This window comes from Myotis myotis, unplaced genomic scaffold (genome assembly GCF_014108235.1).
Source record: "Myotis myotis isolate mMyoMyo1 unplaced genomic scaffold, mMyoMyo1.p scaffold_m19_p_2, whole genome shotgun sequence".
In the NCBI taxonomy this organism is placed as follows: Eukaryota; Metazoa; Chordata; class Mammalia; order Chiroptera; family Vespertilionidae; genus Myotis; species Myotis myotis.
Window position 1 is genome coordinate 23,615,725 of NW_023416324.1, and position 12,337 is coordinate 23,628,061.

General features: G+C 48.7%; 2 protein-coding genes across 2 annotated transcripts in view; one reads left to right on the top strand and one right to left on the bottom strand.

The window, feature by feature from the left end:
• DNALI1 (dynein axonemal light intermediate chain 1) lies at window positions 1–9,321 on the top strand. The gene is made up of 6 exons (XM_036348631.1): window positions 1–805; window positions 1,295–1,437; window positions 3,495–3,664; window positions 4,709–4,887; window positions 5,206–5,370; window positions 7,646–9,321. The coding sequence occupies exons 1-6, from the start codon at window positions 725–727 to the stop codon at window positions 7,679–7,681; spliced, it is 774 nt and encodes a 257-aa protein (XP_036204524.1). The 5' UTR covers window positions 1–724; the 3' UTR covers window positions 7,682–9,321.
• Window positions 9,299–12,337, bottom strand: part of GNL2 (G protein nucleolar 2) — a 22,112-nt gene continuing 19,073 nt past the window's right edge. Inside the window, 4 exon segments of the mRNA XM_036348632.1 lie at window positions 9,299–9,491; window positions 10,135–10,220; window positions 10,793–10,875; window positions 11,231–11,697. Of these exon segments, the coding sequence (XP_036204525.1) occupies window positions 9,339–9,491; window positions 10,135–10,220; window positions 10,793–10,875; window positions 11,231–11,697 (789 nt within the window). The 3' untranslated portion in view covers window positions 9,299–9,338.

Sequence of the window (12,337 nt, forward strand, 5' to 3'; positions counted from 1 at the left end):
AACCAACTCCTGGGAAAAAGCTATGCTCCAAGCTGTTGCCGCGTCATTAGTCCTTCCTAAACCCCGAGACAACCGAAAAGCTCAGCATCAGGCATTGTTTAGCCAACGGATGGATGTTATATCGCCATTTGCAATGCTATCTACAAACTCTATTATGACAAAAACAAAACAAAACCCAGGCGTTAAGCGAAAGAAACAGGATACAAAGTTGTGCGCAAACTGTGCTTACATTTATGTTTGGAAATGCGAAGGCAAGAAGGGAGTAAATGCAATCATAGATAGTATACCGTGGGCAAACCATTAGTATTTCTCCAACTGTTACGTTGTCTCTTCGCCACTTAATTAAAGACAATTGATTTTTAAAACCTGGGAACTCCAGATGTCTTCCTCTATGACTCCCGCTTTGCAGATGACAAAATCGGGAGTCAGAGAAGGTGATCTGCCACCTCGCTCAAATTGCGAGCTAAAGCGTGGCACAGGAACGCGAGCCCATTTTCCCTACTTCCAAGAGCAGAGGGCGACCCGATGAGCGGGAAGCCTGCCTGCCGAGCTAAGCAAGGAAGAACCTTACCCGGAAGCTGCGCCAAGAGAAACTCGCGCGATGCTGGCCCCGCCCAACTCCAAAGCCCCGCCCAGGCCTGGAGGCTTGGAGGAGGGGTTTCCATGGTGACAGTAAACAAGGCCCTGCCTTTGAGGGGCTATTGCTGGGCTACTCGCCGGCGCCATGATCCCCCCCGCGGACTCTTTACTCAAGTATGACACCCCGGTGCTGGTGAGCCGGAATACGGAGAAACGGAGCCCCAAAGTAAGGATGGGTCTCAGGGGGGCAGGGGAGCCCGGAACTCCTATGGGGAAAGACAGATGCCTGCGTTGATGATCCGGGGTCCCAGAAATAGAGGCTGAAGCAACTGAGAGTAAAGAAAATTGGGATAGGGAAAGGAGGATAGGAGAGCGGAACCAGAAGCCCAAATGTTGGGCCACTCCAGAGGGTAAATTTAGGACGGGAAAAGAAGTCACAGGGAGATGAATGAGATTCGCCGTTTTTCATGGTAGCCGGTGCAAGAATAGATCTGGTGGTGAAAGCAGAGGCCTGAGCACCCGGGCCAGAAACATCGGTTCAAGGGAGATACAAGCGTTGGATTGGGGTGGGACCAGAGACTCTTGGCCTCCTTTAGCTCTGAGACATAACTTCTGTTGAGAAGACAGATGGGGAAAGTGTGTGGGAGACCTGGAGCAAGGACCAGGTGCTTAGTATCAGAATCACCTCCTGCCCTAATGTGTCTCTTCCTCCCAGGCTCGGCCATTGAAAGTCAGCCCCCAGCAGCCTGGACCCTCAGGTCCAATCCCACCGCCAACCAAGACCAAGCTCTCAATTTCCTGTGTCCCAGATCCTACAAAGCAGGCAGAAGAAATCTTGAATGCTATCCTGCCACCAAGGTAAGAAATAAATAAATAAGCAGGGGTAGTGGCTAGGAGAAGGCCCAGGCTTTTGCATCCCAGAACTTGGGAACATGGCAAGAGGCACACTGTCTCTGTTCCTGGCTCATCTTTCCTCCCAGTGTCTCTGAGTTCCTAGAGTTTACAGATGGCTGGATCCTGGGAAGGTGGGGCTACCTTGTTCTCTATCTACCCTCATTTCCAGAGTGCTCATGGCTTTAAATACCATCTATGTGCTGAAGCTCCCAAATGTATATTTCCAGATCTGTCCTCTCCTCTAAACTCCTGAGCCATATATTCTGCTACTGCTTTCCTACCTTCATGGAGATGTCAATAGGGCACTCAAGCCACCCCATCCACTTGGCTCAACATGTTCAACCCTAGCTGGGTTTCTCAGTGGTTAGAGCATTGGCCTGTGGACCAAAGGGTCTCGGGTTCAATTTTTGGTAAGGGTATGTACCTCGTTTGCAGGTTTCCCAGCCCTGGTAGTGGCATGTGTGGGAGGCAACGAATCAATGTCTCTCACATTGATGTTTCTCTCTCTCTTTCTCTCCTTTCCTCCCTTCCACTCTCTCTAGAAATCAATGGGAAAAATATCTTCGGGTGAGGATTTAAAAAAAAAAACAAAAACCCTCAACATGTCCAAACTCATAATTTCTTCCTTACCCCAACCTGCTCATCCTGTCTTCCCTTTCTATTAGGGGCTCAGGCCACCTCTCATCCTTCTTGGTCTTTCATATCACAGATGCTATCCTTTATTGATTTCTTTTGGCCCCACCTTGAAATCTTATCCAAAATCTGACCATTTTTCACCAGCTCTGCTTCCATCATCTTGTTTCTAGTCACTGTTTATCACCTGTACTACTGCAGTGGCCTCCCACTGCAAACCTGGCTTCCACTCTTTGCCCCTACAATCTATGCTCCACACAGCCCCCAAATCATAAGTCAGAGCATGCCAGGCTTCTGCCAGAAACTCATGGCTTGCCATCTTATCAGACCAAAACTCACAGTCTTTTCAGTGGTCTGTGAGACCTGGCATGATCCCGCCCCAACATACCTGTGATCTTATCTCCTGTCATTTTCTTTCTTGGTCACGGTGCTAATGCCACAGGGGCCACTGCTTGCTGTCTCAGAATCACTTCACTCTTCCACCTCAGAGCCTTGACAACTGCTATTCTTACTGCCAAGGATACTCTTCCCCGAATAGTCACCTGGTTCCTGTCCTTCCTTTACTCTGGTCTTGCTCAAATGCCGTTTTTTCAAGGAGGACTTCCTTGAGAATCCTCATAAAAGAGCTCCTTCTCCCTCCATGATCCCCTTACTCTGTTCTTTCTTCTGCAGCCACACTTATCACTGGCTGATGTGCCTGTTCCACTATTTTTTATATAATCCATTGACAGCACAGTTTTTAAGGCTCTGATGAAACGAGAGCCTGCAATTTCCTCTCAGGTGGAAGTCAAAGAAAGGGGAGGGGTTGATTTTCCTGCGGATTCCTTCCCACCATGGCATGGAAGTCCTCTCCCCCACGGTGATTCTGCCCATAGGCTCCCTCCTTGTGATTCTAGAACCTGGCCATGCCTCTGACCCAAGGTTTGAGCCAAAGAAGATGGTTTTAAGAACGTCCCTACCCCCCACTGCACACATTCACCTCTTTCTGACTGGCACATGGTTTATGGTGCCCTGTGTCTCCCACCCCACAAGTCAGTGGGCAATTTCCACTGGGCCTTCTGTTCATATCAAGCAACAACCATACATTTGTCCTGGACACATTAGGAGGGTAAGATCTGGAGCATGGGTGATGATTTCACAGAGGGCTGGAGGAGAGTGGAGCTTGCCCAGCCCCGAGGGAGGGGCCCTGTGAGGCAGCTGAGTGGGTGTGGCTTTGGGGCCACACACTCCCCAAGGAAGAAAGAAAGATGGGGGATCCTGTTAGGTTGGTGACAGAGCTGCCCTTCACTCCTGCCCAGGCAGAGAGCTCAGAGGGCCATCTCTGCTCATGTCCTGAGGACCCTCTCTGGCGATGGGTTTCTCTCAGCCTGGCTGTGTCTGTGCCGCAGGGAGTGGGTGGAAGACACACAGCTATGGATCCAGCAGGTGTCCAGCACGCCCAGCACCCGGATGGATGTGGTGCACCTTCAGGAGCAGCTGGACCTGAAGCTGCAGCAGCGGCAGGCCCGGGAGACTGGTATCTGCCCTGTCCGCCGGGAGCTCTACTCACAGTGTTTTGGTGCGTGGTCAGGGGGAAGGGTGCACTACACTCCACCACCTCTTTCTCTTCCCCTTCAGCACAGCCCCAAGCTCTGAGTATCCCTGAGCTGAAGCCCACCCCACCCTGAGATCATCTGTGCCCCACTCCCTGTCTCCCCCTGGATCTGCTCAATGCACCCTCTTCTCCCTCCCAGCCCTGCCTCTCCCACCAGTCCCCCCGCTTGCTGGTCAACCTGACAACTTGGTTCCTCACCTCTTAGCAGATACTGGAGTAAATGAGAACTTCCATTATAAATCTTTGTTTTCTTTCAAAGATTTCTATAATAAGCATGTGTTAATTTTTTAATCAGAAAAAATAATGTGCTATATTTATATCCATCTATCAACATTCAGCCCTTGGTCCAGAAAGCACTTCAGGGTAATTTGCCGTTAACAGACAGAAGGATTTAAGTTCTCCCTCCTCAACTGCAGGTGTGAGTGGCTGTCCTCTGTCCAATGTCACTGGCCCACATGGACTGGGACATGCAAACCACCTCCAAACCCTGAGGCAGCTGCAAGGGCTACAGGCTCCCTGCGGTCTGAGTGTGATGGTGGTTTGTCCCTCAGGACAGCATTTATGGAGGAGAGGGGTGGGCAAGCTGTAGACTGTGCTATTTCCAGCCACAAACCAGCCCAACCAAGGAGACACATGGGATTTCCCATCTGCTTTAAAGCAGCCACTATCTTCCAATTGAAAAGTTAGGTTTCTTTGAATAGTACCCAGTTCCTGGCTGAAGATGGAAGAGAGGGGCCTCATGCCGCAAACAAACCTAGGGCTCCTGTCTCCCTCTGCCCTGGGCTTGCCGACTGCCAAACTCCCAAGTGCCAAGTTCAGAGCAGTGGCTACATGGCAAGGCTCCTGGGACCAGTGAAGGCCCCTCCCTGAGATCTGTCTCCAAGTGAGGAGGACACCTTTCCATAGGAAGGGTGGTTTGCAATAGACAGGTGTATTTCCACTCCCCCCCCGCACCCCCACACCCCCGCCTACCTTCTCTGACCTCTGTGTGTGTGTGTGCATTGGAAGATGAGCTGATTCGTGAGGTCACCATCAACTGTGCGGAGAGGGGGCTGCTGCTGCTGCGAGTCCGGGACGAGATCCGCATGACCATCGCTGCCTACCAGACCTTGTATGAGAGCAGCGTGGCGTTTGGCATGAGGAAGGCGCTGCAGGCTGAACAGGGGAAGTCAGACATGGAGAGGAAAGTGAGTGGGGCTTACACAAGCCTTTGGCCCTGGACTCCTCTGTCTCAGGGTCACATGGTTGTCATTCTGGCACTACAGGCTGGCCTCCTAGGGTGCTCTCCATCACCTCAGTGAGGACCCTTGGTTCAGAGTGTAAGGGGCTCCGCAGGGTTGTCCTCTTGGACGTGCTGTGTCAGGCACTGACCTCCCACTGGGTGGCAGTACAGACCCTGGCAATATCTTGGGTTGCACAGTGTGTTCCAGGGCCCCTCCACCAGGGCACTCAAGCCGCCCCATCCACTTGGCGACGTCCCAGGATGACTGGGGTTCTGTCCTCAGATTACAGAATTAGAAACAGAAAAGAGAGACTTGGAGAGGCAAGTCAACGAGCAGAAGGCAAAGTGTGAGGCCACGGAGAAGCGGGAGAGTGAGAGGAGACAGGTGGAAGAGAAGAAGCACAATGAGGAAATTCAGTTCCTGAAGCGGACGAATCAGCAGCTGAAGGTAATTATCACACAGACCCCGGTGGAGGTGCATGTCCACCCGCCCTCCAAGCCACAGAGGCCAAGCATTTGGTTCTTTTTCCTATGGATGACTATTGTAAAATCCTCACTGGAGGACATTTTTTCCCTTGATTTTTAGAGAATGAAAGGGGCGGGGGGGGGGGGGGGAATATCTCACATGGACTCATTGCCTCCCACACGCCCTGACCCAGGCTGGGGATCAAACCTGCGACCCTTCAGTCTGAGGGCTAACACTAACCATTGACCTAAACCGCCCAGGGTCAGATGACTTTAAATACTATCTATATGCGCTACCCAGGAGTAAAGGAAGCTGACTTTTTGGGGGAGGAAAGGGGGTGAGTGAGGGGCGATGAGGGTTCATTACCTGGATTCTCCATTCTTCTGGTTCTGGAGGGGGCTCTGTTCTTAACTCTGAATCCCCATGATCGCTCAGACTGGCTCTCCAGTGTTCCCCCCCCCACCCCTTGGAAAACAGTTGCCCATTCTTCGGAGGGGTGGATATGGCAAAAAGCAGAACTTCCTCCCCAAGGCAGCTGGTGATCTGGCCCTTCCTAGAGTGGGCAGAGCTCTCAGTGCTTTCCCACCTGCAGTCAGTCCCCGCCTAGACCCTGCATTTGGGGCAGGCAGGGAAGGCCCTTTGAGACGGAAGAACCATTTCAAACCAGGATGTGTGGTCAGAGGAACTCGTGTTTTCCCTCACAGCCCTCTTGCAGGTGTATACTTTTATCCAGCTGAGCTGGAGGGAAGGGAAGGAGGGGGGCTGGTGAAGAAAAGGGCTGAGCAGGGGCCAGGCCTCTGAAACTCCAGGCTGTCTGGTCCAAAAGTTCTCAAAGACTGGATTCCAGCCCTGGCCAGTGTGGCGCAGTTGGTTGGAGTATCATTCCATACACTGAAAGGTTGTGGGTTCGATCCCTGGTGAATGCATATGGGAAGGCAACTGATCAATGTTTCTCTCTCACATCAGTGTTTCTCTCTCTTCCCCCTCTCTAAAATGAAGAAAAATGTCCTTAAGTGAGGATTTTTTTTAAAAAGGTTGGATTCCAGACCAGCATTATTCTCATCACAGATGATTTGGCCCATGCCAGATCTACCAAATCAGAAACTTTGGGGTTGGGGGTCCAACAATCTGTTCTAACAAGGTCTCCAAGTGATTCTGATGCTTGCTAAAGTTCGAGAACCACTCACTGTTCTAGATATAGGGCCTACTGACATTTAGTGGCTGTCTCCCATGGCCTTTGGCCAGAAGAGGCCCCTGAATTTTTCTCCCTCTCCACCCTAGTCTCATAGAAAACTTACATTCTTGGGATTGGTAGGTTTGTTGGCACTACAAACCAAGACAGGCACTTGAGATAAAGGGCTTGTATTAGTGGCTAGTGCTAGTGCAGGATGACACAGATTTTCTTGTTGCTGAGTTTAACAACAAAAAAGCTACAAACGTTTACTGCCAGATGTGCATGTTTACTTAGCAGCCTCTGAAGCTGCCTCCCTAATCTGCCACCCTCCTTTACCTTAAGCCCAAGTTCCTCAGTTCCTCTATAATACTGGCAGCAAGAGCAAAACAGAGCACCTTGGCATCTAACATTAACAAGCAACGCTGTAATCCCCAGAGTGAAGGACTCTTTAGAAGTGAGTTATTTTTATTGGCTCAAAACTGCACTGCAAATAAAGCAGTGTTTGCAGTCCGAAGGATAGACCTACTTAAAGATCTGTCCACACATCATGATAGTAAATTATGTTACTGGCTGCCAGAGGAGCAGAGCAAATAACTCCCAAGTGTCTTCGGCTCTACATGCAAGACAGACAGCTCCCTACTCACTGGTAGCAATTTTCTCTAATTGGGTGTCAAGTTGTCTCAGTGGCTGAAAATTTGCTGTTTCCCAAACCTCTTGTCCCAGCACAGAGCTCCCAGGATCCCAAAGTTTAACTTAGCAGACATATTCAGGCCTGAAATCTGAGCCATGAAAAACCACTATTTCAACAACTTTGATTCAATTTCCTTTTCAATGCTTTATATTATGCACTGAGCCATTATTGTATGGAAACCAGGACAGCTCTGGTTTCTCCTAATGTAGCAAGACAGTATGCCAAGCCAGAAACCAGCTAATCTAGAAAACATGGAGCTGGGAACGAAGGGGGGAGGGGTTTTTGGAGTGACAGCACTGGGATTATCCTTCCCAGAGACTTTTATCACCTCTCAGCTATTTGTGTTAGGCTGCAAGTTTTAAATATTAATGGAGTTTGTTTTTGCTTTGCAGGCCCAACTGGAAGGCATTATTGCACCAAAGAAGTGATAATTTCCATATGGGTCCCACAAACACTACTACCCCATCGTAAGCCCTTTGTAATAAAAAGCTAGTTTCCTAAATGAACAAGCCATACGCTCCCCTGATCACCACCTACATATTTGTCAGAAGTCACACCATTGACCCAGAGTCATGAAACACCTAAGTCTGGCAGCCAGACTCCTGGTTGGGCAATGGAAGGTGGTGAGGCCCAGGCAGTCCGTCTCTGGCCAGCCTTGGGATGTGCCAACTCAAACAGTAAGACTTAGCATCCACCCCTTTCCGCTGCATCCCTCTTTGGTGAGGCAACTGCTTTCTCATCACTAACCCTAGCAAGACACAGCTGGTTCCACCCCATTCCTGGTCCAGTTCATCTTGTACCTGAACTTGGGCTCCTCTGGCCTCAATCTTTCCCTTATTTGATGTCTTTTCACCATCCCGGCTCCACCAGTTCTAGTAACTCCTTTTGAAGGATAGATTTAGCCTGTATCTGACCCCGCTTGTCAACTGGACCCCTTCCTTAGTTTGCCTGCCTAGGTGAGGAGGCAGTGGGAGTCAAACCCGTGACTTGTAAGTAAATGTTTCCTGGAAAGAACTGTGTCCATGGTGAACTGCTTGTACCTCAGCTCTTCCCCCAAAACCTTTTTGTTCACTTTCTTCTGCTGAAAATCAAACCCTGGCCCTACACCCCTCTAAGTAGCTAAATTTAGTTAACAATGGGAGAGGCCCCCAACCTACCTGCAGTCCTAATTATTGTCAGGCTATGGCCTGCAGGCAACTGCATTTTACTGTTCCTCCCAAGTTAAACTCAAAGTTTGGACAAGCAGGACTCTTCTGGCTTCGTAGACCCAGACTACATAAGCGACAGGGTGGGCTAGGGCAAGCTGCGTGACTTCAGCACCCCCTCAGCTGGAATGTTTCTCAGCGCTGTGTTCCCCTGGAGATGTGAGGGCTCTCCCAGTGGAGCCTGACCTGCCACCATCCTGGCAGGGTTTCCAGATTCACTGACAAACTGCAGACCAAGAGCTACCTTCACCTTCCACCAAGTCAAACACCCCCATTTGACTCTCAAATTTGAAGGCACAGCTTCCCCTTGTCCAGGGTCCTGAGGAGTTCTAAGGCTCCCTCTGCTCTGCACGCGGCCGTTTTCATGGGAAAGAATGCCACTCACTGAGATGTACTCGTGCCACGCCTCCTAACAGTATAGCACGGATATCCCAACCGGACCACCTACCAGACGTAGGGAGGGACGAGAGAAGCTGCGGCAGCCCTGTCTTCATATTTTGAAGCCCAGGCCACGCCCACTACATCCTTGAAATTTTGTTCTTACTGTTCTGTTCCAACAGCTTCCGTTCCATAATGCTAACTGCTGGGACAGAAGAAACACCACCCTTTCATTCTATAGATACCATCCTTGTTTCTGTCAGACATTCACGTGACAGAGCTTCTCTCTGGAGGAACCACAGGGCTGATCCGTGTCGGAAATGCCAATGGACTCCATCGCTGAAATTCTTGGGGTCGGGGGGCTGGCACTGGTGAATGGTTTCAGCTGTCAAACCTCAGAACAAATGCACAGTGGCCTTAGAAATGCCAGCGGGGCAGGAAGGAATTGAACACAGTCTCTAATGCGTATTTTTGTATAATTTAAGAAACAGCTTTTAAAATGTTACTGCTTATGCTTGAATTTTTTGTGTTTGCGCTTCTGTCCCTCTGAGTCATTGGTCTTCTTTTTGTTCCTGTTTCTATTTTTCACGTTGTGTGTTTCATAGTAGCGGACACCAGCTTTTCTGGATTGTTGCTTCCTTGCTGCTCGCCTCCGCTGTAAAAAACGGCAAAACAAAAAAGGCAAACCATTCAAACTCTGAAAATCACAAAACAGACCCCCGTTTCTTTGTGCTCCACCCCCGTGCCACCTCCACAGCTACCAGAAGCAGTCAGTGCTAACGAGGGAGGGTCCATCTCCCAGGCCAACTTTGTGCTTCCACTGTGATTTGTGACAAGTCCAAGTTAAAGACTCAATTGGCCCAGCCCTCATCCAATGTTTAGATCCATTCTACTGCACTCCTGACATGTGGTCCCCTGGTCAAAGGCCAAACATTTCCAACAAGCTCTCCACCTCCTAAGAGGGCCCGTTCCAGCTCTGAAGAGCCCAGTTACAAAGCTAACTTCACAGGGAACAAAGATCCGTCTGCCTAGTAACAGCTCTGCTCATTGTGTGTCATTTCCCTGGGGCCACATAAAACCAACTGATGCTTCCAGATGATAGGCTACACTTGAGAACAAGACCTTCATCCACTGGGCCAACTCCTGAGCCTATTTAACTGTCTTCAACTCCGTCACTTGGGAGTGGGGTTCCGTGAACTCCACTCCAGGTCACTAGTTTCAGAAAGCGCATGGTAAGAACGAGGCTCCTCCTCTCTACCTTCTATACCTGGGTGATGCTTAAGGTAAAAAAAACATACTTCCTTAGATGTCAACGTCTTTCGAGATTTATTTGGATGTTCCTCTTCCCTCTGTGCCTTCCTCTTCTTGCCCTTTTTGGCAGGTGCTAGAAACATCGAATACACACACAAAAAAAGAAACAGGAATTTTCTATTCAAAATATTCCTATGAATCCTAAGATGGGAAGGAACTTGATACGCTGGAAGAAGGAAAAAGGCCAGAGTGAATGGAGTATGGCGAGCAAAGTGCAGAGCAAAGCAGGATGAGAAGGGGAGGGCATCGGGCCAGGAGGGACCCCACAAACCATGGCAAGGTGTGCATTTATGTCATGAAAACACACTCTTCTTGATTTAGAAGCTGTTAGTCCAATGGAGTAAAAAATAAATGCATAAACCACCCTGCCCACCACAAAAAATAAAATCTGCCTGCAGACCCACCCTTAAACGGTAAGGCTAATAATGTACCCTGTTGAAGAGGGTTTCCTGAATTACCAATTTAATCCTAAGAAATGTGCAGAATAAAAAGTGGATAATTCTATTTGTGTTACAGATTGTGGAACCAAGGTAATTTGCCAGATGTAAATAATTGTGTAGACATGATGGTACAACAGATAAAGATTTAGCTTGGATTTCCTGAAGATGCCAATCACATCTAAATGATTTAATAATTTAACTCTACCCGTATCTTCCACATCTTCTTCAGCTGTTGTTTCTTGCTCTTCCGATTTTGCAAAAACCATTTCACTGAGTCCCTTGGATATTCTGAAACAGAAAAGCAAAATGATGAAGCTGTCGGACATTCCCCTCCACTGCCCAAGCCACATGCTGACTTGAGGCAGCCTTACAGGTTAAGACAACCCACTCCTGTTCACAGTTATCACCACTGGCAGGTAGAAGGCAACACTCCACAGTTCCGCAGCTCCCTGAGCAATTCTAAAAAACAACAAGGAAGCTTCTCATATTTTAAGGAGCTGAATTTTGAAAATCTAACAGATCACTTTTTAAAACTGTGGGCAATACCCCCTAACCCCCCATCCCATAAACATACCACTCTAGCGCTCACGGCAAGCTTCTTGGAAAGAAAAGAGCAGACTGCAATTGGTTGAGATGAAAATACCTGACTGCTGAGAACTTTTTCGCTTTGGCTTTGTTTAAAAACTGCTGGTATTTAGCGATCTTTTCATCCAGGGCTTTAATCACTGCCTTGGTGTCGTTTTCCTGGTGTTCTTCCTGGGACTCTGGGTAATACTCTTCCTCCTCGCCCCCCTGTTGCGCCTGTTCCTCCTCCTCCTCCTTCTCCTCCTTCTCTCCTGCAGGGCTCTCTAGCTCCTCATCCATATCTGACATCTCCAAAGGAACCAGGTCATCCCCAGCAAACTCAGGCACAACGTTGATTTTGCCGAAGTTCTGCCGAACCCGCGCAAGGATCTGCTGCATCTCTGAGCCGGCGTCACAGGGACTGTTCACTCCTTTTTCCTTCTCGAGGACAGATTCTGACTCTTCACCTACAGTTTCTGTGATGTCCTCTTCTGGGGTGTTCTGGGTTGTTTCAGTGGCAGCTTCCAAAGATGATGAGGATGGCAGCTATTCAGGCCCAAGGGTAGAGGCGGGGGAGAGAAATCAGAAAAGAAAAATGTAATTTCTGAATTTATACCTGCTCTCAAATGAGTAGTCCTCTCTTAGGACTAAGGGGGAGTGTTGAGAATGCCCAAATATGCGACATATCATTATCTATTTTACGCCAATGTGCAGTAAACTCAGAACCCAGCATTAAAGATCAAAGAATGATATCTGCAGTTCCAGAGGAAGGACCCACTGTAAGAGTATTTAATCATTACAACCAAACACCTTCTTACTGCTGGGTAAGATTCCCTACAACTTCCCAGAGGATTGTAAGGAATGGGTGTTGTGGAGATAAGCAGCATTCGTTCAGGAAGTAACCAGTGCTAAGGAGAGGCACTGGGGAGACATCTGAAAGGAAGGTATAAGGTGAGTTCAGAAGGAGCAGGAACATGAAAATGATGAGCCTGTTTCAGATAACAATGTAAAGAGAAGTATGTACCAGACTTTATACTGATGCTTCTCAGATGCAGTATTTTATTCTTGTAACTGAAGCTCACAGAACTTAAGTGATTTTCCAAAAAAAGTGCTAAATAGTTCAGAAATCTATAAAATTCAGGAAATTTTATAAAATGTACATATATTTATGTACATTTTTCTAGCA

Coding starts and splice junctions, on each gene's coding strand:
- DNALI1 (XM_036348631.1), top strand. CDS start 725: ATGATCCCCCCCGCGGACTCTTTACTCAAGTATGACACCCCGGTGCTG. Junction 1,438..3,494: donor AATGCTATCCTGCCACCAAG/GTAAGAAATAAA, acceptor TCTGTGCCGCAG/GGAGTGGGTGGAAGACACAC. Junction 3,665..4,708: donor GCTCTACTCACAGTGTTTTG/GTGCGTGGTCAG, acceptor GTGCATTGGAAG/ATGAGCTGATTCGTGAGGTC.